At 33.7% G+C, this 25,321-nt stretch overlaps 3 protein-coding genes across 7 annotated transcripts; 1 reads left to right on the forward strand and 2 right to left on the reverse strand.

The window, feature by feature from the left end:
- Positions 1–10,186: 10,186 nt before the first annotated feature.
- On the reverse strand, positions 10,187–13,920 carry LOC133668888 (CBS domain-containing protein CBSX3, mitochondrial). 2 transcript variants are annotated; one of them, XM_062088891.1, is made up of 6 exons: positions 13,778–13,920; positions 12,670–12,937; positions 12,456–12,537; positions 10,892–10,965; positions 10,748–10,808; positions 10,187–10,643 (listed from the first exon to the last, which is right to left on the reverse strand). In XM_062088891.1, the coding sequence occupies exons 2-6, from the start codon at positions 12,925–12,927 to the stop codon at positions 10,501–10,503; spliced, it is 618 nt and encodes a 205-aa protein (XP_061944875.1). In that variant the 5' UTR covers positions 12,928–12,937; positions 13,778–13,920; the 3' UTR covers positions 10,187–10,500. The 2 variants fall into 2 exon arrangements, with proteins under 2 accessions (XP_061944875.1, XP_061944876.1); XM_062088892.1 differs by lacking the exon at positions 13,778–13,920 and adding an exon at positions 13,567–13,664.
- A 129-nt stretch (positions 13,921–14,049) lies between these two features.
- Positions 14,050–17,278, forward strand: LOC133668887 (alkylated DNA repair protein ALKBH6 homolog). Of its 3 annotated transcripts, none has more exons than XM_062088888.1 (9): positions 14,050–14,206; positions 14,332–14,440; positions 14,967–15,071; positions 15,164–15,224; positions 15,383–15,421; positions 16,140–16,252; positions 16,488–16,734; positions 16,876–16,922; positions 16,992–17,278. In XM_062088888.1, the coding sequence occupies exons 3-9, from the start codon at positions 14,970–14,972 to the stop codon at positions 17,172–17,174; spliced, it is 792 nt and encodes a 263-aa protein (XP_061944872.1). In that variant the 5' UTR covers positions 14,050–14,206; positions 14,332–14,440; positions 14,967–14,969; the 3' UTR covers positions 17,175–17,278. The 3 variants fall into 3 exon arrangements, with proteins under 3 accessions (XP_061944872.1, XP_061944873.1, XP_061944874.1); XM_062088889.1 differs by having other exon boundaries at positions 14,337–14,440; XM_062088890.1 differs by lacking the exon at positions 15,383–15,421.
- Positions 17,279–17,938: 660 nt separating this feature from the next.
- LOC133668886 (light-mediated development protein DET1) lies at positions 17,939–24,908 on the reverse strand. Of its 2 annotated transcripts, none has more exons than XM_062088887.1 (12): positions 24,645–24,908; positions 23,795–23,934; positions 23,302–23,720; positions 22,954–23,182; positions 22,494–22,667; positions 21,734–21,802; positions 21,511–21,567; positions 20,003–20,083; positions 19,750–19,914; positions 19,504–19,599; positions 18,604–18,703; positions 17,939–18,366 (listed from the first exon to the last, which is right to left on the reverse strand). In XM_062088887.1, exons 2-12 carry the CDS (start codon positions 23,864–23,866, stop codon positions 18,230–18,232), a joined length of 1,599 nt encoding a protein of 532 aa, XP_061944871.1. In that variant the 5' UTR covers positions 23,867–23,934; positions 24,645–24,908; the 3' UTR covers positions 17,939–18,229. The 2 variants fall into 2 exon arrangements, with proteins under 2 accessions (XP_061944871.1, XP_061944869.1); XM_062088885.1 differs by having other exon boundaries at positions 20,003–20,089.
- Positions 24,909–25,321: the final 413 nt, after the last annotated feature.

Consider the following 25,321-nt stretch of genomic DNA (forward strand, 5'->3'; position numbering starts at 1 on the left):
GGTTAGAAAGCTAAGACATAGGCCTAAAACATTAATGAAGAGTCCAAGACTCAATTCTTCTTTTGATGGACCACCTGCTCAAGTTCTGATGTTAGCAATGACATTTCATCCAGACAAGAGCTTGAGGACTATCCACCAGAAGCACTACTTAGTTTTTTAGCCATGTCTTGAGCTGTAGTGATTCAAATGCTCTGAAATGTTGTGGGTGGAAAGAGGAGATGATTTCTAACAACTTTCATGAAGAACACTTTATCAAATTCTGATTGCATCAATGTCATTTCATCCAGCCAAAATACTTGAGTGCTACTATCCACCAAGTCCACTAAATCAATAGTTAGCCACTACATCAATAATCAACTACCAAATGAATAGTTCTGAATTTTAGCCTATAAAAGAAGGCATTTTCCATTCATTTAGGCATCTTGGTTTTCATATCAAGATCATTTTCTTACTTTCTCTCTTTGTAATGTTCAAGTTTTATTTCATGTTTTATTTTCATTAATCTCTTGTTTATGCTTTTCATTTCCTTTACTACTCTTAGTTAACTTATATCATAATTATGTTCTTATCTTGTTTATTTATGTTCTTCTTCTTCATTATGTCTAGCTAAGTTAATTATGTCAAGGTGAAAATGTTTCACTAATAGTGTTAGAATATGTATAATATAAACTCAACATGGACTTCATTGTTTATATCCAAGAAAGTTTGTTATTAATATGTCTTATCTTTTTATCTTACTAATTCTTAATACCTTGTTAAATGATTAATCTAGATTTGTGTTATATAACACTTGGTATAATAAATGCTTGATACTTCATAGTCTTCGGCCAACATCATTGTTATGAGAGGAACTTGATTTGTTGTTAACATAAGTTAGCATCATGAATTTCTGACAATATTTAAAAGCATGGTGTTACTAAAATAAGATAATTAATATGATCATGTTAAAAATTTATAATGAACTATTAAGGATAAATCATCCGATTGGAACCTTCTTTGTGTGTGGTTTCCAATTAAGTAATAAAAAGAGTTTATACTATACTTATTTCTAATACCATTAGTGGATCCTCTAACCTTGACAACTGTTTTTATCATTGTTTAATCCTCACATTAATCTCACATCTCAAAGATCTCTTTAACTCTTTGTTAATTTATATATATTATTTATAATTTATATAGTTGACCTCCTTGTGGATCGACCCTGGTCTTGCCGGGTTATTTATTACTTTGACACTCCTGCACTTGGGATAAGACATCAATTCTTTGATCGTGTCACCCTCCTATGGCAGAGTCGTGATAGATGGAGATTAGTTTACCTTGTAAGTTAGAATCATTGCTTACCACCAGCTTCCCCTTTCTATATAGATGTCCATTCAGCCATGTATAATACAGATGCAAACTAGGATCTATGTTTAGATTGCTGATGATCTTCAATAAAGCATTATTTGTAGCCCAGGACGCCTTTACTTCTTCTAACAAGTTGGTCGAAATGGTAGATATTGTAAGGGTGAACACCTCACTGCTTGTACATCTAGATAGAGCATCAACAATAATATTTTGCTTTCCCTTTCTATATTCAATCTCATAATCAAAGCCTAAAAGCTTGACTAACCAAATGTGTTGGGAGGGGAAAGAAACCTTTTATGCCAGCAGGTATTTAAGGCTCACATGATCTGTTCTGATCAACATTTGTAGTGTCTCCACTTGGTAACCACATGTAGAATGACCAACATTTCCCTTTCATAGGTTGATAATGCTTGTTGTCTGGGTCCTAATGATTTGATGATGAATGCAATAGGGTGCCCCTCCTGCATGAGTACATTACTTATACTAGATTCTGAGGCGTCTGTTTCAACCATGGTTGTTAAAACCCATAAAACGTGTAGAATCGGGGTTAAGAAAAAGACACCGAACTATAGGGGCTCAATTGATTGAAATGAAGGACGAAATTGAAGAAATTAAAAGTTTAATAGTCAATTAGGGGCTAAATTGAAGGAATCCTAGACCAAAAACCAAAATGAAAATGGTGCCGAACTTTGGGGCTAAAATTGAAATTTTCCAGGGACTAAATTGCATGAAATTTAAAATTTGAAGCCAATTAGGGGTGTATATGAGATAAATAAAAAATCAAAGGAACTTTACCAAAACAGCGCCATTTTGGTTACTATTCATCTTCTTCTTTAATTTTCTCTGAAATAACAGCTCAGGGAAGTTACTTTGCAGGTGCATTTAATGCCTCTAACCTCCACTAAATTTGACAACACCTGAACCAAAATGATCACCTAACATTTGACTTCACCCTGGTATGGTATTTTTAGCTAATTGACACCATAATGGTCGTGGCGCCAGCCTAAATAGACCAACTCAGGCAACCTTCAACTGACAGATTTGACAATTCATGGTGCCTACTTTGAACCAACGATTCAGATCATTTCCAGCCGATCCAAGGGCTAAGATTTCACACCTTTCAACACAAAACATCCCTCTTTCACCCCCAATAAATAGAGGTGGATTTCATGGTCTGAGCATGAATAAAATCAGGTCCAAAGTTGGCCAAAAGTTAGGTTTTTCTCCCCGTTTTTTTTCCAACCAACATCTATCTCTCTTCTTTCTCTCTTTGTGGCCTCTTCAACCATTACCACCTCAGACCCACCGTGAGAAAGCACAACTCAACCTCCTTCTCCAACCCATCCCCTCACCGATGATAGAATAGCCACCGCGAACATCTCTCTCTTTCTCTCCTCTGCAAAACTCTTTTTCTTCTCCCGTGACCAATGTCGACCACCATTCCTTCCAGCAATGCCCCCTGAGTCACTGTCCAGACCTCCTCATTAAGGCCTCGACACCCACGCCAAGTAACCTGATCCTTTCTTCCCTTCCATCCTCATTTTTTCTCGTTTGCAGCAAGGTTGCTGCATATAGAACGATAATTTGTTCTACATGCAACACAAATAATTAACCCTCATTTTGGGTTGGACCCGTGCTAGCCCAGCCTAAATGACTAAGCCGGGTTTAGCCCAGCTAAAAAAAGAGAGACCAAACTTGTTGGGCCGATATCGGGCCAACCCTTTTTGGGCTGATTCATACCACCCAGGCTGGGCTCGGCCTAGATTACCAGTTTTGGCCTAGATTAAAAAGAGGAAGGAAACAGATCTTTTGGGCCAAGATTGGCCCAACCCTTTTTTGGGCCGAGTTCGGCCCACACAGCTGGGCTGACCCAACCCAATGTATTTAATAATTATAATATTGTTATAATAATATAATATTGTTATAATAATATAATATTATATAATTAAAAGAACAAAAAAATTCAAAAAAAATCAAAAATCCTTTCAAAAATTTTGTAATTTTCTTGCATGTGTTTTCTATTAATTTTGCATAATATCGGGCTGTATATTTACACTGTAAGATACAGATCCGATATCAAAATACTCAGTTTTTTCCAAATTATTTCTAAAATTTTTTTTTTAAAAAAATCTCAACACTTTTGAATTAATTTCCCCTTTCAAAAAACAAAAAAAAATGTTTTGTTTTCATGCATACGACCAAATCATAAAAAGTTTTCCAAACATATTTTTATTAAAAAACAAAAAAATTGCACCTTTCTCCTGTTTTAAAAAGCAAAAAAAAAAAAAGAGTATCGTAACTAGTTTATAATTATCCATTAGAATTTGGTCAAAATATTTAAAACTCTTTACCAATCTTTGTTTATGTTAGGGTTTCGATGTAGACTTTAATATTTGTGAGGGTGTAAAACTACACAATAGAGCACACCCTCAGGTATTAAATATATAAAATGTAAAATAAATGTGATGCTAAAATTTAGACTTTAGAATGGTTAGGATTAAACCCGATGAGTAGAGACTCTCTCACAAAGGGAGATCTACTTTAGACCTTAGAAAATGACCAACAAATAGAAATCTGGCATAGACAAACAATCAAAAAATAATGCAGCTTACCTTAGGTAGGGTACACTGGGGGTGACGCATCTTCCCCTTGCACAATCAGTCCCTTACCCAAAATCTCGCAAACCATAGAGTTCCTAGTAACCATAATACTAGGTGGTGACTCCTGACCTTAATCATAATTTTATGATTAAATCCAATACCCTTTCCTTTCCCAATAACGATAACTCTCATGATGCACTTTAGCGCACCAGCTCGACGTCACCCCACGACAATTACAAATAATAGAGACAAAGCTAAAATGAAATAGAGAATTATTGAATATAATCTGAGTATATTGAGATTTTTCATACAATATCAATAATTTGAAGGTCACACCAAACTCATTATCAGCATGCACTTGCAATTTCATCAATTACATTATTTTATATATCCTATATAAGGCAATGCTCCTCTTCAATATGTTTATAAAATATTCTTAACAAAGAACATCTCCACTAAAAGAATTATTTATACTTTAGAGCATCTTAAAAACCACATAAGTAAGTCATCAATTTATTCAAACTTATTATTTATTAATTTTCTTCATACATGAGTGGTTTTTGTTATGGTGTTTGACATTATTTATTTACTTATTATTGTAGATATGGAAGGTACATGGTTTAATGTTATATTTAATAAAGATTTTGATGATAATTATGAAAATGTGATGAATCGTGTTGTTGATCACATTAATTATTATGATGGTGATGGTAGTGGTGGCTCTAAAGGTGTTGGTGATGTTGGAGAAAATGACAACGACAACGAGGATGATGATATTGATAGGGATGGTGAATCGTTTCAGAGACGACAATTTGATAGAAAAAAGTTACTTGTATGTACAACTGAGGCTTTAAACATGTATTATATTAATTATATGCATAAATAACCTTGTTAGGTTTCATACAACACAATTATGAAATAGTTGACTAAAGTTTTAAGAGGACATTGAAAACGTTGTGTCCACATGTTTAAGATGGATACTACAACTTTGTTGAGCATGCGTAATGATTTAAAAATATAGTATAGATTAAAACCTTCAAGAAGGATAAGTATATTGAAAATTTAGCCATGTTTCTATATATAATAGCATTGGAGATTTCGAATAAGCAAGTTCGAGAAAGATTTCAGCATTCAAGTGATACTGTTAGTAAATACATTAAAGAAGTCCTAAAAACAGTTTGTTTGTTCACGATAGATGTCATAAAACCAGAAGACGCCAGTTTTACAAACACTCTATGAGAAATTGCGATGAATCCAAGATATATGCCTCATTTCAAGTTAATACAAATATCATTCATTATAGTAAATGTTAAATATAAATTGTTTTCAAAATGTTAGTAAGTACTTACAATCTAATTGTTATTGTTTTCATGTAGAATTGTGTTGGTGTGATTGATGACACACATGTGCGTGCTTGCATATCAACCAAAAATCAAATTTCATTTATCAATAGAAAATATGTATTGTTATAAAATGTAATGGTTGCTTGTAATTTTAACATACAGCTTACGTTTGTTTGGGCAAGATGAGAAAACAGTGCCCATGATACATGTATTTTCTTGAGGCTATTAACAATATCAATATAAAATTTTCCAAACCACTGAAAGGTAGTTACCTGAGAAAAATTGAATGTTAATTTAAAAATAATAATTTGTATTTACTAATTTAATTATAAATTCAAAACTTGTTTGTAATTGTAGGGAAATACTATTTGGTTAATGCTAGATATCCAAATGAGTATGGATATTTAGGTTCATATAAAAGAGAGAGGTATCACTTATAAGATTTTCAACATCGTGGACGACCAAGGAGTTGAGAACAAGTATTTAATCATACACACTCATCATTACGTAATGTAATAGAAGTTTTTTTAGAGTGTGCAAATAAAAGTGAAGAATTTTACAAAACATGCATGTTTATCCATATAAATGCAAGTTCAGATTGTAGTGGTATAAATGACATTATATAAATACATTAGAAGGAAGTTGCAAGATGATGTGAAATTTACAGAATTTGATCATAATTCTAATTTTGTTCTAGAAGGTTTTTTAGTTACTGTTGTTGCACACTTAGAAATCCATGGATACTAAAGGCCTTCTCGGATGAATTCTGTATGTGATAGAATTGCGAATAGTTTAATGAGATAATAAATGATTTTTGATTTCATGATGTATTGATAATCCAATCTATAGTATTTTAATTAAAAACCTACAAAATTAATACATGTTCTTTTTAATCATTTTATTATCAAATTCATTTTCAAAAGCAGTTTTAATCAAACACCTTTGAACTGCTTTTTATTCAATATCATTTCAATTATAATTTTAACTAAACATATATTTTATCAAACTAACCACAGTTAAAAATAATTTTTCTAAATCAAATTTTTTCAAATTATAATTATAAAAACTATCATAATGTTAAACACACTCTTTTAATGGAGAAAAATTATAGAGAACATGGATATATAGCCCACAGTGCATGAGCTTATAGAAATAAAGGAGATCATTAGCAAATTATAGCTTTGCCTTACTTGAGATATTATATCAATTATAATGATAAATCTATAATGTTTTGTTACTTATTAAATTATTGGTTGCACCACCGAAAATAATGCAGTTTATTAAATTTTTACTAGTTGCATTAAAATAATAATGCAATTGCCCAAACTAATGGTTACGGGCCTCACGTCCGTAATTGTTCTTGAATGAGGCGCAAGGGGCTAATTATTTAATTATTAATATTAATTTGACATGCAAATATTAAGACTACCTATCCTGTATAGTTGTAGCCTATAGGTATTTTTGAGGTTTGCCTTACGATACTGCCGATGCATTACTCCTAGTCATTCACTCCTGTAAAAGAAGATTCCTCTTATTTTAAACTTTTGTATGGGTGAACTAACAATATATATATATATATATATATATATATATATATATATATATATATATATATATATATATATATAACTTTGATCTACAGAATGAGAGTTGATGAGAAGTAAATGCCTACTTTCTATACCTGTAAAATTGAAGTCATAATCATAATTTGTTGCAAAATATGTTTTGTTTATCATAACAAGATTGTAGTTTGAAAAAAAATTAGTATAAATTGATAATTTATCATCATAAAAACATGCTAAACAAAAAATACTTTAGAAAAAACTAGAGTTTATACATGTTTAAATCCATAAACTCAAGACAAACATGGTTAAATCAACCATGTTTAAATTAAAACAAGAATGATACTCACTTGTTGAAACACTTTAAAATAAAAAAATCTTAATTTTATTATTGTCAATGATGAATTCTTTGTCCTTGAGACTTTATTGTTCTTCACTTGTATAATTAGGAGGTATGCAATATACTTTCCATGATTTCAGCAACACCACATTAGTTTAAATGTACTTATAATCTAATTTCTTTGAACCAAAGAATATGAAACTCAAATATCTTTCAACAATATCAACCTATGCTTTAGATTTAAGAGGAAAATCAAAGAGTAAAATGAGAAGAAAACACTAAAATATGAGGTGAGGAAGAGTGTGTAAAAATCTAAAAAACTTTTAGGCTCCGTTTGTTTCACGGAAAATGGTTTTCTAGAAACCACTATCCAAACTTTCCTGTGTTTGTTTGTCATTAGGAAAATTGGTCAACGAAAAACACTTTCCAGTCAAAGAAAAATTTGACTTGGTTTCTAGGAAAGTGTTTTCCTTTTATTTTGGGCGGAAAACACTTTCCAGAAGTTGTGAAAAATTTAGAAATGTTATGTTATTTACTGATTATATCAAATTTGATCCTCAAACTTCTAATTGCTATATATCTTGTTTTGAATCTTTTTTTTTTAATTTCATCCCTTATAATTTGATTTAACTTTATTTTTATATCAATTTTGGTCCTCATTTTTATTATTGTTATTTGCTTTTCTCTTATCATTTTCTTAATTGAAATTTTTTATCTATCGTATTTGATTTCATTCTTTTGATTGTTATTTATTTTATTTGAAATAATTTATGAAAATGTAATTTTTTTTATTTCATCATCTTTCAAATTTTTTATATGTTAAATTTGATCTCTATTATTTTGATTGTTATTTATTTTATTCGAGATAATTTATGAAATTAGATTTTTTTTCAATTTTATTCTATTTAACCTTTTAATTTATAAGATCTGTTCCTTATTATTTTAATAAACTTGAAAAAAAAATATTAACAATTTATTTTCCAGGTCATTTTCCATGACATAGCCAAACACTGAAAAATATTTTCCAACTTATTTTCCAACTTATTTTTCATGATACTACCAAACATATAATTCACTTTTCAAGAATCCATTTTCCAAGGAAACCACTTTTCAAAATGAAACTATTTTCTAACAAAAAAACGGGGCCTTAGATTAAACTCTTCTTCCACCTCCTTTTTTATAGTGAATTTTAAAAGTTAAAAAGTTAAAGATTTAATAAGAATTAATTTCCACTATTATCAATAGTTAATTAGCCACCATAAATCAAAAACTAAATCTAGAAAAATCAAGGGTTCTTTGAGATTAATTTCTCATTCACCCATAGTTTGTTTAATTAAAACAAATTTGTTACAATCCCTCACATGAATGAAAATGATCTCACCAGTTTGAAAATGACTTAAAGATTTGTTGAAAGATACCAATTTGGTAAATTACTACATCTGAACATGTAATTTTTTGCTTTAAACCTTTCTTAGAAAAATACTATCGAATTTACTCGGTTAATTAATGAACATAATGTCTTAAACTATTCAGTTTTTTGTGTAAACCAAGATAATAGTACTCGCATGGTTCTCTACATAAAGATTTTCTTTGATTCTCATTGTTGTGTTTATTTTGACCCTGAACAACTTTTGGATTCTTAAGTGCTTTAGAGAATTTACCATTTATCGAAATTTTTAAAACAAAGGCCACATTCCTTACTTATATATGTGATCTATTATTAAAACATTCTGCTATACTCCACTTTGTATACCAAGATATGAAAATCATTAAAAGTTCAACTCACCATTTATCACGTTTTAACTAACACTTATTTCATTATGGGAATGGATAGAAAATAATAATTTCATAGTTCTATCGAGAATGTTATATGACTTAGTTTTTTCATTTGAGCCTAGATCTTAGGATCTTCAATCAACCAGGTATGATTACCTAGATGAATTATACATAAACTCTATCAACAAACTTTTAGTTAACGAATTCGTAATATTTTTCTTTGACTTTACATAGTTAATGAAAATAATTCCATTTAAGAGCATTTATTTAACGATATTATATCTATGACACATATATTTGGACTTCTCATAATTCATATTATTTTGTGTCATTCCAATTATTGACTAACTATCACAATGAACACAAATAGCTGACACTAGTTTTGACCACTATAAAATATTCTCTTAAGAAATTTTAAATCTATTTGCCTTTCTCTTCAATTTTATCAAGAGCAATAAATTTCGATTTCAGCATGAATCTAGCGATACATGTTTGTTTGGAAGATTTTTATAACACAATTACTCCACCAAATGTGAAGACATATTTACTTGTAGATTTTTTGTTTGGAAGATTTTTATAACACAATTACTCAAGTATGAAGACATATTCACTTGTAAATTTCTACCCTTATATTATAGTACGTTTGGATAACAAACATAGCTCATAGTCTGATATGTACTTTAAATATTCAAGTATTTTTTTTCATCACTATCTTGATTTAAGTATATTTCAAACAAATAAAAATATAAAACTCAAATATTTTTCAATAATATTAACTTATACTCTAGATTTGAGATGAAAACCAAAAAAAAAAAAAAACACTAAAAAAAAATATTAAATTTAAAAAATTCTTAAATTAAACTCTTTCTTCATCCCTTTTATAACCCCTTTTCATAATAAATTTTGAAACTAAAAAGTTCAAAAATTAATAAAAATTAGTTCATATAATTATTAATCTTTAATTAACCACTATAAATAAAAAATTTATTTATAAATAAAAAACAATAATTCTTTGAATAAAAAACCCAATAATTTTTTAAAATTAATTTATCATTCATTCATAATTTATTTAAATATTTAATTAAAAGGACTTAAATCACCAAGTTCAACTAATTTCATAATTTTTTTTCTATATATAGAAGCAGGAGATCAATTTGGACATAGGGATCAGGTTATTAGCATGCGGAATATTTAGAAACTACATGAAATGTCTCATGCTAACCCAAACCTTTCTTCATGAAAGGCATTGATCATGCGCATCAAGAAGCATATCCATCCAAGGTTCAATAACAAGTTCTAAGCAACATCACAGTGCTTCTTATTGACCTGGTACGCAGGTTCAAAGAAAGAAAAAAACCTAGCAGTCTGCATGCTGTTATTTTCACATCAGAGTAGGCTGATGTGGAAATGCCGAAAATCATAAACAGGCGATACAAACAAACCATATTTACAGGCTCTTCTACACTTGCTGTCTTCCAAGAGCAGGTACATTAGCAGCACCCTGTTATGTTTGTCATCATCATCATCTAGTCTCAGTAACCTCCTTGTATGTAAGCATTCAGGCGGTCCACCTCCTCCCGGTGCTCACTCACCACAGCACGGACAACATCTCCAATTGATACCATGCCAATCATTTCCTTATCATCAATCACAGGAATGTGCCTGATGCGTTTATCTGCCAGCCATTAGAGGTTCCAAGCTTTATACCATTTTTTATTTGAGAAAGTGATCAATAACTAGCAAATGGAAACATCCCCCACTTAGCAGTGGGTGTAATACCTGTCATCAATTGCATAGCCTTGAGAACTTTGGTATCTGGCGTGACAGTGATGAGCTTGTTCTGCAGCCGCCAAGCATGATTAAGCAACATGTTAACAACTTAATACAGCCAACTTATGCTCTTCTAAAGTAATGGCATTATACCTCTTCAGTCATGATGTCCCCAACCTTGGTTGACTTGGATGATCTTCCCTGCACAATGATCTTCCGCAGATAGTCTGGAAGTTTCAGCAAACAGAATTAATTTCAGTTGACTAGTAGTGCTACCTGTAGCATCATTAAAATTACAATGGGAAATGTAAAATGCAGGTGCAAGAGAAACTGGATTTAAAATACAGTTGTCTCTTTAAAACAAAGACTGGTGTCAGTTTAAAATACAGTTAATTTTCAAATTAGTGTTTGTTTAAATAATAAAGAAAAGAAATGAATGGTAATGAACTGTCAGAATTGTCTATGGACAATTCCAAAAGGTATTACATACACGGAAGAACTCTTGGCTTTTCAGAAAACTCTTCCTTTTATTTTTCTCTTAAAAAAAAACCATTATATATGTCTGCACATATTTCTATTCAGAATTACGTTTACAAATTTTTTATTCGCTGTTTTACTCTCGTTAGTTAGTGATATCGTGATATCAAGGTTAAGTGATTGAATAGGCTTGGGAAACATATTGCAATCAAGTTGCAAGCACTAAAAGGCAGATAATAATTCGTTTTTAAAGCCAAAGAATTGATCATTGTTTCAATCTACATCTTCAAGTTCATATTCTGTAAACAAATTCATAAGCTGAATTCTTTTATATGTTAGATTCATATATGTTTTTGTACGTATAAGAAGGAACCATATCAATTATTGGGGTGATTTACAGGAAATTGGTGGCAAACCAAGGGAATCTTACATTCTCCACTATGCTATTCAGATGCCATCATGAAAATTTTCATATACCAGGAAAAAATAAAAGCCAAGTGGTTCCCTGATTCCATTCAGTGGTTCCTGACAGCTACAGGTAAAGATGCTTAGGATGGTTCTAACTTCTAAAGACAGCCAGGATAGCCCAACTAATCTCCTAGGCCAATGTGTACACACACAGACATGCACAAAAGCATCAGAAATCCAATGATGATGATTTCTTGAAATCAAATAGGAGAGCAAGTTGTCTATGCAACTGTCGTAATGCAAGTAATGATTTCTCCATCATAAGAATCTTTTGAGGAAAAGGGTTTTCCCCCGAGATCTCAAGAAAATAATGAAATAAATGTCTCTTTTCACGAGAAAGCACTATAATGCGACATATAAGCTGCAGGGCTTACGCTAAGATGGGCTATATGTCCTGCAGCCCGTAAGGAATTTCTTTCCAATGTGGGAATCCACATGTACAACCAACTTAAGAAGGTGTTACAACTTCCAAATAAGTGCAGTGAGGGAAAAGAAAAGGAAAAACAAAAGTTGAAATGTCAAAAAAGAGAGTAAATAATCTAACAAATTGTGATTAAAACTACTAGAACATTTAGTACTAAATTCATGGTGCATGTTAGACTATAAAATTAAACCCAACTAGAAAGAAGAAAACGGAAAGGAAGAGATGTTATAATTTCCAAGGGAAATGGAACAGATGTTATAATTTCCCACTGCCTTAAAAAAGTGTTTCATGTACATGCAAACCTTAATCCATAAGCTTTTTTTAATACAGTAGGAACTTTTGAAATACCTCTCTCTGTGATGATTCCTGCAATTGATTTCTGCTCTCCAGGTTTGACAACAACCAAGGCTCCAACGTTGTGCTGTGTCATCTGGAGAGAAATGCTTTATTAGCCCAAATGCTAAAGAAAAGTGGAATATGCTTGTAATAAGTTTTTCAATCAACTAATGATAATAATGATAACGACAAGCACAATAGCTAATACAGAAGTGAAGATGCTTACCGACTTGACAGCATCATAAACAGTGTCATCCGTAGTGCACCAAAGCCACGAGCCATCTGCACCTTTACCTTTCTCTTTGAGGATGTCAGCAATTCTGGTGCTCTCAAAGCCATGCTCTTCTATACGAGCAGATGAGACTGATTCAAAACGAGAAAACACAATGGGCCGCAAGAGTGGACTCAAAACACGGACATGTTGCAAGAGTGAATCTTTGACAACATTTCCATGGGTTAAACATGCACGAAGTGCCCCTTGCATTTTTTTTTTCCTGTGAAAAAGACAAGAGGTTATAGATGTTAGGCTTAAGGATTTTGAAACAAACAAGGAACGTAGCTCCCATATCCAGTACACATATGCTGCTGTAAAATAATTACATGTAAAGAAGAGTAGTAGTGTGGCCGGTTAGGAAAACTTGAAATAGTTGTCACAGGTGAGAAAACTGTAAAGATCTCAAGTAAATTTTAATGCAGATGGGTATATATTTAAAAAAAAAGGTGAAAAAGGAAAGAAACGGAAGCACACATATATGCATGTCTAATTAAAGAGATAGACTAAGTTATTGCATACAGTTTATATAGCGAATTAAAGCAGTAGGTGATTGCCAATCACGACTTCAGACGATTATCAGTACTGGTAAGAGTGAGAGACGGAGGATTAATTATGTGTTGCTTTGTATCTGGGACACACACACACACACACCCATCAATCGATAAAAGAGCGATTGATTTAATAAGGGATATTCATATGATGCATACTAGTCCTAAACATGACTTAGATCTAATTATTATTACATATCCATGGAAGCTAGCAGTAGCAAAAAAATGAATGGATAATTAAATCAGGGTACTGGGAGTAGTTAAACATGGATATGGATGGACAAAGTAACACAACACTCACTTTGTTTATTGGAAAGATCTGATGGCAAGCTAGCTGAGCTAATTTATGAAATTAAAGCAGACAGCAGCGGCAGCTAAGAGCAATACTTACTACTACATACAATACAATATATAGCGTTGGTGATGTGATGTGATGGACGATGATCAATCTGTCATCAAGATAGATCTAAGATATATAGAGATGAGAAACAGAAAGAAAGATAGAAGGATACCTGATAGTGAAAGGCAGAGAGAGAGAGAGAGCGAGAGTTGAGTCTCCAAGTGAAGAGGAGGAGGAGGAGGAGGAGGAGGAGGAGGTTAACAGGTAGCAGCAGCAGAGCTATCAATTGGCCCACCAGTACGAGTACTAGTTGAGACTTGAGATAAACTTCACCACTTTATAAAATAATATAATATAATATTAGTACCAATACAAATATTGTATTTGTTGGATAAAGATATGGATAGATACAAAGCACTACTAGCACTAGCTAGGTAGCGGCTCACATGATTCTTCTTCCTCCTCCTCTCGATCATCGTAATCGACGGAAGAGAGGACACGTGCTCTCTTTCTGTTACTGTCTGTCTGTCTGTTGCTAAAATGCAGTAGCAACAAGCACAAGCAGCAGTGCTACCACAGTAACCGTTAATGCTTTTGAGTGGTAACTCATTTTCACCGTAGATATAAAATATGGGCCCAATCTCTACTATTGGGCCCTTTTGTTATTATTATTAGAAAAACTGACCCAATTTAATTTGATTACTCCTTTTTATGTATTTGGAACAGAACAGAAGAAGGAATTCAAGGAGAAAGCACGCAGAGGCATTGGGTGTTTTTGCAGCTGCAGTGAACAAACGAAGCTTGAGCCAGAAGGAGAAGGAGAGTAGCAGAGCAGGTAAATCTGTTTCTCCTTTCCATGCTACTATGTAAATAGTTGAATTCAATTTGATTATTATGTGATTAACCATCCACAAACTGTTCGTACTCCATATATTCTGCTGTGCTAATTTCATGCTTTTATTTTATGATGAAAGAGTATTGCTTCTACTCTTTTTTCACTAATAATAACAATCAGGCTTTTATTCAATAATAATATGATTCTTTACCATAAATAATTACATGAAGAATTACTTTAAGCAAAAATAATAAATGTATGGTGAATGAATGAAGAATGTTATTGATTTATAGATAAATAAATAAAAAGAACCCTAATGTTGAAAGTCAGACTTAGTAATTGCAGATTGGTTGTGCCTTTTCAATTGCTCCTTTCCTTCTAATTCAAATGCTAACCGATTTCTGCTCATAATCATCCACCACCACCACCACCACCACCATTATTATTATTATTATTCCCCTTTTCTTTTCACAATGCTAACACTGTTATAAATTATTTTTTTCTTCAAAATTATGGCTATGGCAAGGCAATGGAAGGAAATTTGAATGAATTTCTAGTAGGGCAGCTGCCAACTGTCATCTACACTCCTCATTTTATCACAGAGACTGAAGAAACCCATCTTCTACAAAAGGTGGCAATACACTCTTCAGTAATTTCCAACTTTTTTCGATTTTGATTTCACCTTCTCTTTTTCACTGGATTCGCTTTATGTTGGCTTTGCAGATTTATGAAGCCCCTTTATCAAAGTGGAAATCTTTGAAGAACAGAAGACTTCAGAATTGGGGTATGTTGGAATTTTTTTTTGTTTTTTCACTCCCCTTCTCTCAACCCCCCCCACCCCTGCAAACTACACACAGAAGCTGTAGTAGAAGAAAAGGTGCACAGAGTTTCTCCGATTGATAGTATTCCCCCCCTACTACCCTTGGTCTTTGGTATTGACAGGTGGTATCGTCCACGAAAAAGGACTTCTACCCCAAGACTGTAAGTGGAAATAAATTTTAGTCTTATTATCTCTATAAGGGGTTTGAGCAGTTGCACAAATATTAGCAATCAACTATTCTTTGAGATATGTTTCTCTTCTTGTGTTATCAAATTTGTTCATTCATTGTTTTCTACCTTAAAGATTATGGTTCAGACTTGCAAATTGGAACTTCCTTTAATGGTTTACATCCTGATTTCTGCTCCAGTATATCAAGTTAAAATCAACCCTTGACTTCTTCTGGATTTGCAATTACTGATTCTGTGGTTGTCTCTTGAAACAAAAGAAGTATGCGGTTCGGTTATCTGTTTGGCAGCTTAGTTCCAATTGTGGATGGTGTTAAATGACAATAATTACTGGTTTTATGAGGTTAAACTGAGTGAGGAAGTGATTTCCTCCACCTATTTGGATCATTTAGGGAAATTTTCACCATACACTAATGTTTGGTTACACCAGTTGGGTGGTAGCCCTACTGGTAGGTAATTTTGTAACACTTTATGGGAGGTCTCGAGTTTGAGCTCCCACTCCATCCTCTCATGGATTAAAAAAATAAGGTTTAGTTACCTTCTTTAAAAGCTTTTTTAAGTTACATTTGAACAGGTTGAGGACATGTCTTTTGGAAATTGTCATGCTCATAATTTAATGTTTTTAACTTTTTATTTCAATGTTGATTCTAATGTGATATACTTTTTTTAAGTCTTCTGTCAAACTCCATTGCAGTGCCTCCCTGGTTAACGATGATTACACAAAGAATATCAGAAGAATCAGGGCTGTTCCCCTCAGCAATCAATCACGTTCTCATCAATGAATACCTTCCTGACCAGGGAATAATGGTTTGTTTTTGTTGTCACACAAGTGCTCATGCCCATTGCTGGTGGCCTACCCTTGGAAATCTTAGTGCTTCATGTTTTTAACTGTCACTGATTAGATCACTGACATTACCATTTAGCATTATGTTTGTTCCAAAAGGAATTATTATGTCTCATCCCAGCAATCTTAGTTTGCTACAGTATATGACAGCATAATTGTGGGCTCTGGTTCTTATGTTCTTCGTTGTTTGTCATACAGCCCCACCAGGATGGACCTGCATATTTTCCTGTAGTAGCTATACTTTCTCTTGGATCGCCTGTTGTCATGGATTTCACTCCACATTCACGGTTAAGAACATGCACAGACACGTGGAAAAATGAAGTTGATGAGCAAAATTTTGGTCGAGAAGCTAAAGAGACTGAGACAGAACAGATGGATAATCCTGAAACTTCAGTTCTATTGATGCCTCGGAGTCTACTTATATTCAAGGACAATGCCTACTCAGGTGGCTTCCTATGTTTTTCTTTTTTCTTGATGCAAAAGAGAGCTTGGTTGGTTATCACTTTCCAAGCATCTCTACATTTATATGCTCTAAGAGTACCATAAATATGTTAAGAAACTGACATCATTATGCTCTGGTTTCCAGACTACTTGCATGGCATAAAAGATAGCGAGGTTCATCATTGTGATAAGGTAATTTAAGCTGCAAATTACATGTTCCACAATGGGTTGGTAGGTTCACTATGGCTTGTGTTCTTTCAGGCCATAAATGAAGTTGAAGCTCTTGCACATGATAAACTCAATGAACCCTCTTTTGGCACTGAGAGTGCTGCTGTTCAAGATGTGGGAAGTGGAGATCGCAATGCCATCCATCGGACAGCAAAAAGAATTTCATTGACTTGTCGAGTAGTGTTGAAGGTTCACAAGAATATATTCAAGTTTTAAATCTTTTTTTATTTATTTATGTAATCAGTTTTGATTTAAACTGCACATTTAAAACTGAAACTGGTTTGAATCCTGCTCTTTGTTGGGATGATAGTTCCTTTCCATCTTTCTTTTTTTTTATCACTTTTTTTAGGGTTTGGAGATCAAGAGTTGGTCTATGACAGGACGTAGACAAATTGCGCTTGGCACCGTTTGGGAACGCGGCTGCAGCCGCGTTCCCAAAAAATTTGAATTTTTTTTTTTTTTTTTTGCTAAAATTTAATATGGTTTGTACGTTTTGGATCGTTTTGATGTGCTGATGTCAAAAATGATTTTTAAAAAATGAAAAAACATCGTTGGCATGCATTTTGGTACGAAAAGTTATTTGAAAAGCACCCGCAACCACACTACCAAACACGCAATCATGAACAAACAAGGAAAGAAGGCTGATTTACAAGTTCGGTAAAGTAAAAAAAAGAGAGAAAAGAGTCGCCTGATGCGAACCATATTTCTTATGTTTGAAATGGAGCCGAGGTGCTTGATGCAAACCACTACATTGGCGTTGCAAATAATAAAAATTGAATTAATATGGTTAGTTTAAAGCAATAAATTGTTTGATGTGCTTGGCTAATTCCAATTTGAACAAAAAAATGGTCAACTATAGAGAGTTATTTGTAATGTATTTTAACCAAGGAACCTATTTGAAAAGGATGTAAACGCTAATTGAATGGTGTTCAATAATTGGGGGATCAACAAAGGACTTATTTGGAAGCAACCTCAGCATGGGAACTAAATGAAGTGTTGTAATAATAAGATTTTTGTTTCCATCAGAATGGCGCAACATCACCGTTGCTACTGTGGGGGGGCATAATGGTGTTTTGTTACAGAAATATAACCACTTTGGAAAAATACATGCCACTTTGATAAGCATAATGTTTACAAGCCCTATAGATAAACAGGATTTGTAGTCAAAGAAAAAGCTATTGACTAGTGTACTCTCTCTCTCTCTCGAATTTCATCTCAAAATAGAGGCTGCTTACAAATGGAAGATTGACATCCAAGATTAGGAGATATCTTCACCCTCGAAAGTGAATATTCACTGATGGTTGCAAGAACAGCGTCTGCTGAATGGAAAGAGCCAGGGGTAAAAAAGGATGGAACAGGAATGACGACACCTTTTTTGTTCGACCATCTAAACTTCCAGCTTCAGGACCTAATTGAGAAAACAGAGCACAATTACCATCCACCCACTTCAATAATATTCAGCAAATGGAAACTTAGAATGGTGCAAATGAAAACAATAGTTCTGGAACAACACAAGCGGGTTGATTCATGAAAACAATCTTGCTGAAAATTACAATAACCACTTGATGATTCACATGCAGAAACTCCCATAATCTGTTGCTTATGGTCCTTCGGGCCTAAAACTCTTTAAGGTGAAGAAACATACCTGGCTTAATCTTAAATTTTAGGGTATGTGGTTGCCTTCTAGAAATGAACTTGATAGGATGATCTGTCGATGGTCTATGTCGGTCAGTCGCAGATATCAGCTACAACAGCAGACCATTAACATGGGTTTAGATGGTGCATAACCAATTGACAAACAAGCAGAAATGAGCAAAACATGCCCACACAAACGCTGAGACAATTATAAAGCAGAAATGACCCATTTTCAAAGATCCGTGCGCGATTAAAAAAATCTAGACTACTCATATAGGAGGGGATATGGCTAAAACCACTACTTGCCAGTTTTACATTTATAATTCAAGGCCAGCCCCCAAGGAGGTACAAGCCATGTACAAAAACAAGAAGCTCATATACAAAGTAGTTAAGAAGGGACAGAGTTTTAATCCAACTACCTAAAGTAACAGTTTTAAAGGTTCCAACTTCTTAAAATTGTCGATGTGTTAGAAGCATCTAAAAATTCTAGGACAATAAATGTCATCATCCTTCCTCTCTAGCTGTCTTCAAGAAATAAAAATATACATGCCCCAAAATATCATAGACGGAAGTTAAAGCAGTCTACACGAGTCATTTTAGAATCTGGCCCTACTGCTTTGCCCTTCAATTGTTTTCCGAGGGGAAAAAGGGCTTTAGACAGTATTAAGGTTCAAGGGAGTAGAAGCAGATCACTGACGAACATGTTTACAGAGGACAGTTGCATTCACCTTAGATTTAATAAAAATCAGAAGACGGAAGGACCAAAATATCCCTCATGTTTGTCTAAGCACACATGTTTAGTAACCAGATTGAAATAATAACCTTCCCCCCAAAATCTTGCCATGATCCATGACACAAGCTTTGAGGGTGAGCATAAACAGGGAGAGGAGATGATAGGTTGGAATCAGACCTTTTCATCGTACCGAAAGAGAGATTGATCAAAATAGGGTGAAGGACTCAGTGATTGACAACTGAAAGGTAAAGATGTCAGCATCTTCTTCACAAACTGCAGAATTCATTATCTGATTAGATGATGCTATGGAAGCAGATGTAGCATATCACATGAATACAAGGCAATTCATGGAATTTCATCACCGTGTTCCATGGGGGGGGGGATTCAAGAACACAATTCACAAGTCATATACTCATACTTAACCTGTGAAAGACTGCTGGCTTTATACTTGATGGACCGTAGTTGCTCAAGAGCATGGATGTTATTTGAGTGTGATGATATGAAATTCATGTAAGATGAATTTCTTGACATAGCATAGAAGTGGTCGCAGAACTGCTCAAACAGGAGATAAAGCTCATCTGCTGAATTCTACACCAAGTAATAAATATGAGCATGCCAGAGCAGTACATAAGGTTATTTAATGGCATTAAAAATATTATGATTCCCAAATAAATACCTGGTAAAACGCAACGATTTCAGTTGTCTCCATGTTATATACAGCAAAGAATGATGCATGGTGATCAGCACTTCGTGATACCTGAAGCTACAAATATGCTATCACCATTATCAAAATATTCCAGTGCAAAGCACAATGACCGATTTGCATGAGAAAGTGACAATTTATAGAACTTCATATTCCATAAAGGCTTGCAAGGGCATATAAAAAATATAAATTGAACTGATAAAGGTTTAAGCTAATTACTACAAGATCTCAGACTTACGAAAGCATTGTTAACTTCACATTCCATAGAACTAGTTATCTAGGATTTATCAGCTCAGAGCCCAACATCTACTTTTTTTAATTAACAAAGAATTCAGTAAATATCTTTGCTGTTTGTACAGGACATAGTGTTGTTCCAGACATAAGCATTGTTAGAAGTGAAAGTCAAAACAAAAAAAAAAAATAAGTGTCTATTAAGTTGCATAGGAGCAGGAAGCAATCTCAACAATCAGAAGCCACTCGCTGTACTTTTAGGTGTCTTAATCATTCCACAAGAAATCCATGGCATTCAACTTCCTTACATGAAATTCCAGAATTCCATACACATGATTGGAACATTAACCATCCTTATTGCTGCCAATTGGGCTGGTTTTGGCAGGCTGTTCAAGATAAGGCCATATCTTTCAGCATGTTTCAAAATTGCAGCCTGACCGCTATCATCTGTTGTCCAGCCAACCCACATGCATTTCATTACTAAATTCAACTATAATATTTTTTGATATCATGTTCAATGATAGTTGAAATAGATATAAATGCTCTTAAGAAATAGAACTCATGGGCATAGAAGAGGAAGTGAGTAGAATTTGACAAATAGATTTGTACCAATTAAAAGACAAAATTTTCCAGTTTAACTCCAAACTAAATTCTACCATGCAACTCCATTTATGGTAGACTCCTGGAAACCTCCCACCAAACCCTGTTTAATGATATCTCAACAGTGTTGAGGAAAAAGCAATAGCACCCATCAGACCTTTAATACAATGACTGGAAAACACTGTTTCTCTCTTCCTACAATATGAGGTGTAGGGTGAGATCATGGATTCAATTGTGCTAAGAGAATTGAGTTTGCTTGCCAAGCCAAGGAGAAACAGAAAAGTATACTTGCTGTGGTATTTCATGTTATCTAGGATAACATCTATTTCATATGTTCTGGAAACATGCCCTCTTTTGTGATACATGAGGACTTCATGATCTCAATTATTTCCTAATCACAAATGGAATTTCATTAAAGCGACACTTTTTTCTATAATGAGTAGAGTTCTTTCCATCATGCCACTACATTCCATTATCGTAAAGACAGCTGATTAACATATCTCTCTCAACAATCCCGAGTTGTTATACCCTCTTTTCCCTAGTTCTTGTTTTGGGGGGTGATGGTGGTGTGTTCCACATACAGTCCATGTAATTGATCATTCTCAGACCTTTGACATGATTCAAGTGGTAGAAAGCATAAAAAGCCTCACCCCTCCATCAACACTCCCAAACTTGATTAGCAAATGATGACGATCCAAGAATTGTACCTGTTCAAGAGTTATAAATAATTAATTACATGTGACATTGATGGACATCATTTAAAGTTGCTTTAGCATTGAGTGTAGAGAAAAAAATAAATCAAGATAGCACATTTTTGCAGCTCATCTAGCAGAAGGGGGAAACATTTAAAAAACAAAAACTTTATTATCTCACCTTCCAAATAATCAAGTCGACATAATCTTGAAAATGGAAATAGAATTTCTTCTTCAAGCACTGGACCCTCTGACAAAGTAATGCTATTACTGTATAAAAATACTTGTGAAATATTCAAAATAGTTCCCATCAAGATATTAACCATTAAAAGCATTCCAGATCCACCACAGTTCCTCAATGAAGTAATTAAAAAAAACCCAAGAAAGTGAATACATTAATATAATGCAAAATAAAATATCCAAAATTGGCTAAATTTAAAAATAAAAAGGAAAAAAAGGAAAAGGAAAAAACTTTGCATGCCTTATAAACCATAAAGGTAATAAGAAAAACAAGAGAATTTTACAAGCCAAGTTTTTCAACCACAAATGATTGTCATGTTGTCTCATTGAGTATTCTGAATATTAGATAGTTCAAAATTCCAATTATTGTAGTAGATATATTCTGAATACATAATGAATCCTGAGCTGTGATGCACATATAGAAGTCAAGAATATGCGCAGTCACCAAAACAAGTAATACAATACTAACTTTATCCAAAACTTCAAAAGTTCACCAACCAAAATAAAAATGTACGGACAATGAAGTCCTACAGTGCAATAATGTAAGGAAAGAAATGTAACTAGAAAATACCTGAATTGCAGCATTTGTCATTCACTAGTATATGAATTGTTCAGAACATCCAACAAGATGATGAGATTAATTTTCAAAGATAGTCTTGTGACCTTATCAAAACATGGAATTGGAATGCCAAATAACCAACCTGGAATTTATCAGTTTCTTCACTCCATATTCCTTGAAAAATGAATGAGAGCAAGCGTTGTTTAATGCCACAAAGAAAAGAATTGTCTGAATTCAGCTGATTACTATGGACACCATTATCGACATGATTCCCAGATGATTGATGCAGTTTACTTCTGTCAGCCACTGCCATGCACTGCAATCCATGGCTCAACAGTCAGTTGCCAATTGCACACCAGGCACACAAATAGTAAGTTTACAAAAGCTAAACTATTGCCAAAGAAGAGAGACAGCTATGGCATGTTCGTGAAACTGCATAAAGAAGCTAAGACACACAAATAGTAAGTTTACAACAGCCAAACTATTGCCAAAGAAGAGACAGGTATGACATGTTCATGAAACTGCATAAAGAAGCAAAGGTATTAAGTGTATTCAAAAGCTCAAGTGGTGCTTTATATATGGTAGTAGTGGATGGCACTTGCCTGACTGTTAGAATTAAGAAAAAGTTCATCATCTTCACGACAAAATGCACCTATCGCACGCACATCAACAAGGTTACCAGATTCCCTAATTTGGAGAATGTATATTGTCTGATAGCGAAGCGACACAACGGCCAATAAATCATCATACAGGAAGACACCCATGTTATGAGCCAAGTTAATAAAATCATTGCGAAAGACCTTCTCATCTAGTATCACCCCATCTTCCAACCTAATTATAAACACATAGAAAAGGAATGAAAAAGAACAAATACAATGGGAAAAATGAAGCAGAGGAATATTGAGGCATTGACCTTTGCATTTGGGATATTGGTGAAATATAAAGTGTACCTCAAGAGGTGAAAAGTAATTCTTTCTATGGAAGGGACTCCTTGAATAGCTCCTCCTATAGCAGGTGCATCATGAATTTGAGCAGTGGAAGTAGCAAAGAGTCCGAACTGGTTGGTGATGACATATAGAAAGAAATCTTTGCAAATAACCTCATTGCTGGAAGCAAGGGGGACACAGTAGAGTTGAGTGAAGAAGCTGTCGAACCTCTTAGCTCTAGATGGAAGATGACAATCTTCTTGTTTGTAGGAATAGGAGAGCCAAGTGGGTCTATAAACAATGAGATCCTGGTGATTTCTGCTAAAACTAATGAGGTATTGACCATCATCGGTGAATTTGCGGAATGAATGATCGGGGCATTCAACATCGTATATGGTAAAACTAGGCACTAAATTCTCATAGAATCGCCGAGCACAATGAACCTGGAAACATGCATTAATTTTTGGTGTGATAAAAAAGAAAAAGAGGGGACCATGTGTGTGTTTTAGTTACATACGCTGGTTCCAGGAGGAGGAGTTTGGATTTGGCGCTGAAAAATCCTGGCAACCACATTGTTGTTCCTCAACATATCAGCACACTTCTGCTGCTTTTGCTTTTGCTCTTGCAATTGAAGAAATCATATGGTAAAAGAAATCCCTAAATCCAAATAAAATCAAACACAGCAGCAGCAGCTATGAGTGAGTGATCGCAACAATTTTTCCCGAAAACTAGGGAGTGATTAATTAAATGAAGAAGACATAATATGGAGCAGTACAATTTTATGACAAAAATTGATTTTCAATGAAAGTAATAAGAGAAGAAGAAATAGTAAACTATGGATTGAACAATGAATGTCACAAGCCCAATTAATCAAAGATAGAATTAGGAAAGTTAGGTAATATTACTATGAGATAGCCCTAAACACATCGAAGAAGCCGGGTTATAATAGCACACCATTCATTCAACAAAGTCGTTTAAACTTGTAAACTGTCAACCGTTGTGGAAATATCATTAGTCCGACTTCGTTACACAGTGGTGACAGATGCTACAGTTTAGTAGAAATGTATGTATTATATGATTAGTGTGGATGGAGATGATTGTGGCAAACAAGTTTTCTTCTATCTTCATCAGCTATGATTTACTTTCCATTTAGCCTTATAGCAAAAGAGATTTGTCCATTTTTTTTCTTTTTTTAGTGCTTTTTCCTTCGAGAACATGGAATCTGATGTTGATTCTGTGTTGAGTAATAGGAGTATTAGTATTACATACAATACAATACCTAAGAGTTGGTGATGTGACGTGATGGATGATGATCAATCTGTCATCAAGATCGATCGAAGAATTGAAGAAGAAGAAGAAGAAGATACCTGATAGTGAAAGGCAGAGGGAGAGGGTGAAATCTCCAAGTGAAGAACAAGAAGAGATAGCAGCAATAACAATAAATATAAGGTTAATTAAGGCAGCGGCAGCAGCAGAGCTGTCAATTGGTCCACCAGTAAACATGAGAGTACTCATACAAGTAAAGATAAAGTTGTGGATAGAGATACAAAGCGAAGGCACACACACAGCGCTATGGAGGAGACGAGAGGAGAGTGCATATGAGTAAGTTTTCTTTTTTTCTTTTTCTTTTTCATTTACTTTATCACAGCAGTATTTATTTATGTATGTGTTTTTCTTTGCAGCGGGGCACAATATAGCCCATTATCAATTAAGCCTTGGATTTTATTATTTCATTATTTTCCCCTTCGAGTTAAATAATTTCACCCTTTCATTACAACCATCCATTTTAATGGCAATAAATAAATTCTATTTGTTTTACATGTGGTCGTTAAATATTTTCATCAAAGACATCAAAATAAATTTAAGGTTTCCTTTAAAGTAATACTAATGTAACGGCATGAAAATAAGCTTTCATATTCCATGGATGACAATAATCATGCCAAATCATAGTAAATCTCTTTTCCCAACTTTATCATGGTTAAATGGAAAAATTATTCTTTTGGATAAATCAAACTTATTTAGCGATTTGAACCAAAGCTATAAA

Source organism: Populus nigra, chromosome 12, assembly GCF_951802175.1.
Source record: "Populus nigra chromosome 12, ddPopNigr1.1, whole genome shotgun sequence".
In the NCBI taxonomy this organism is placed as follows: Eukaryota; Viridiplantae; Streptophyta; class Magnoliopsida; order Malpighiales; family Salicaceae; genus Populus; species Populus nigra.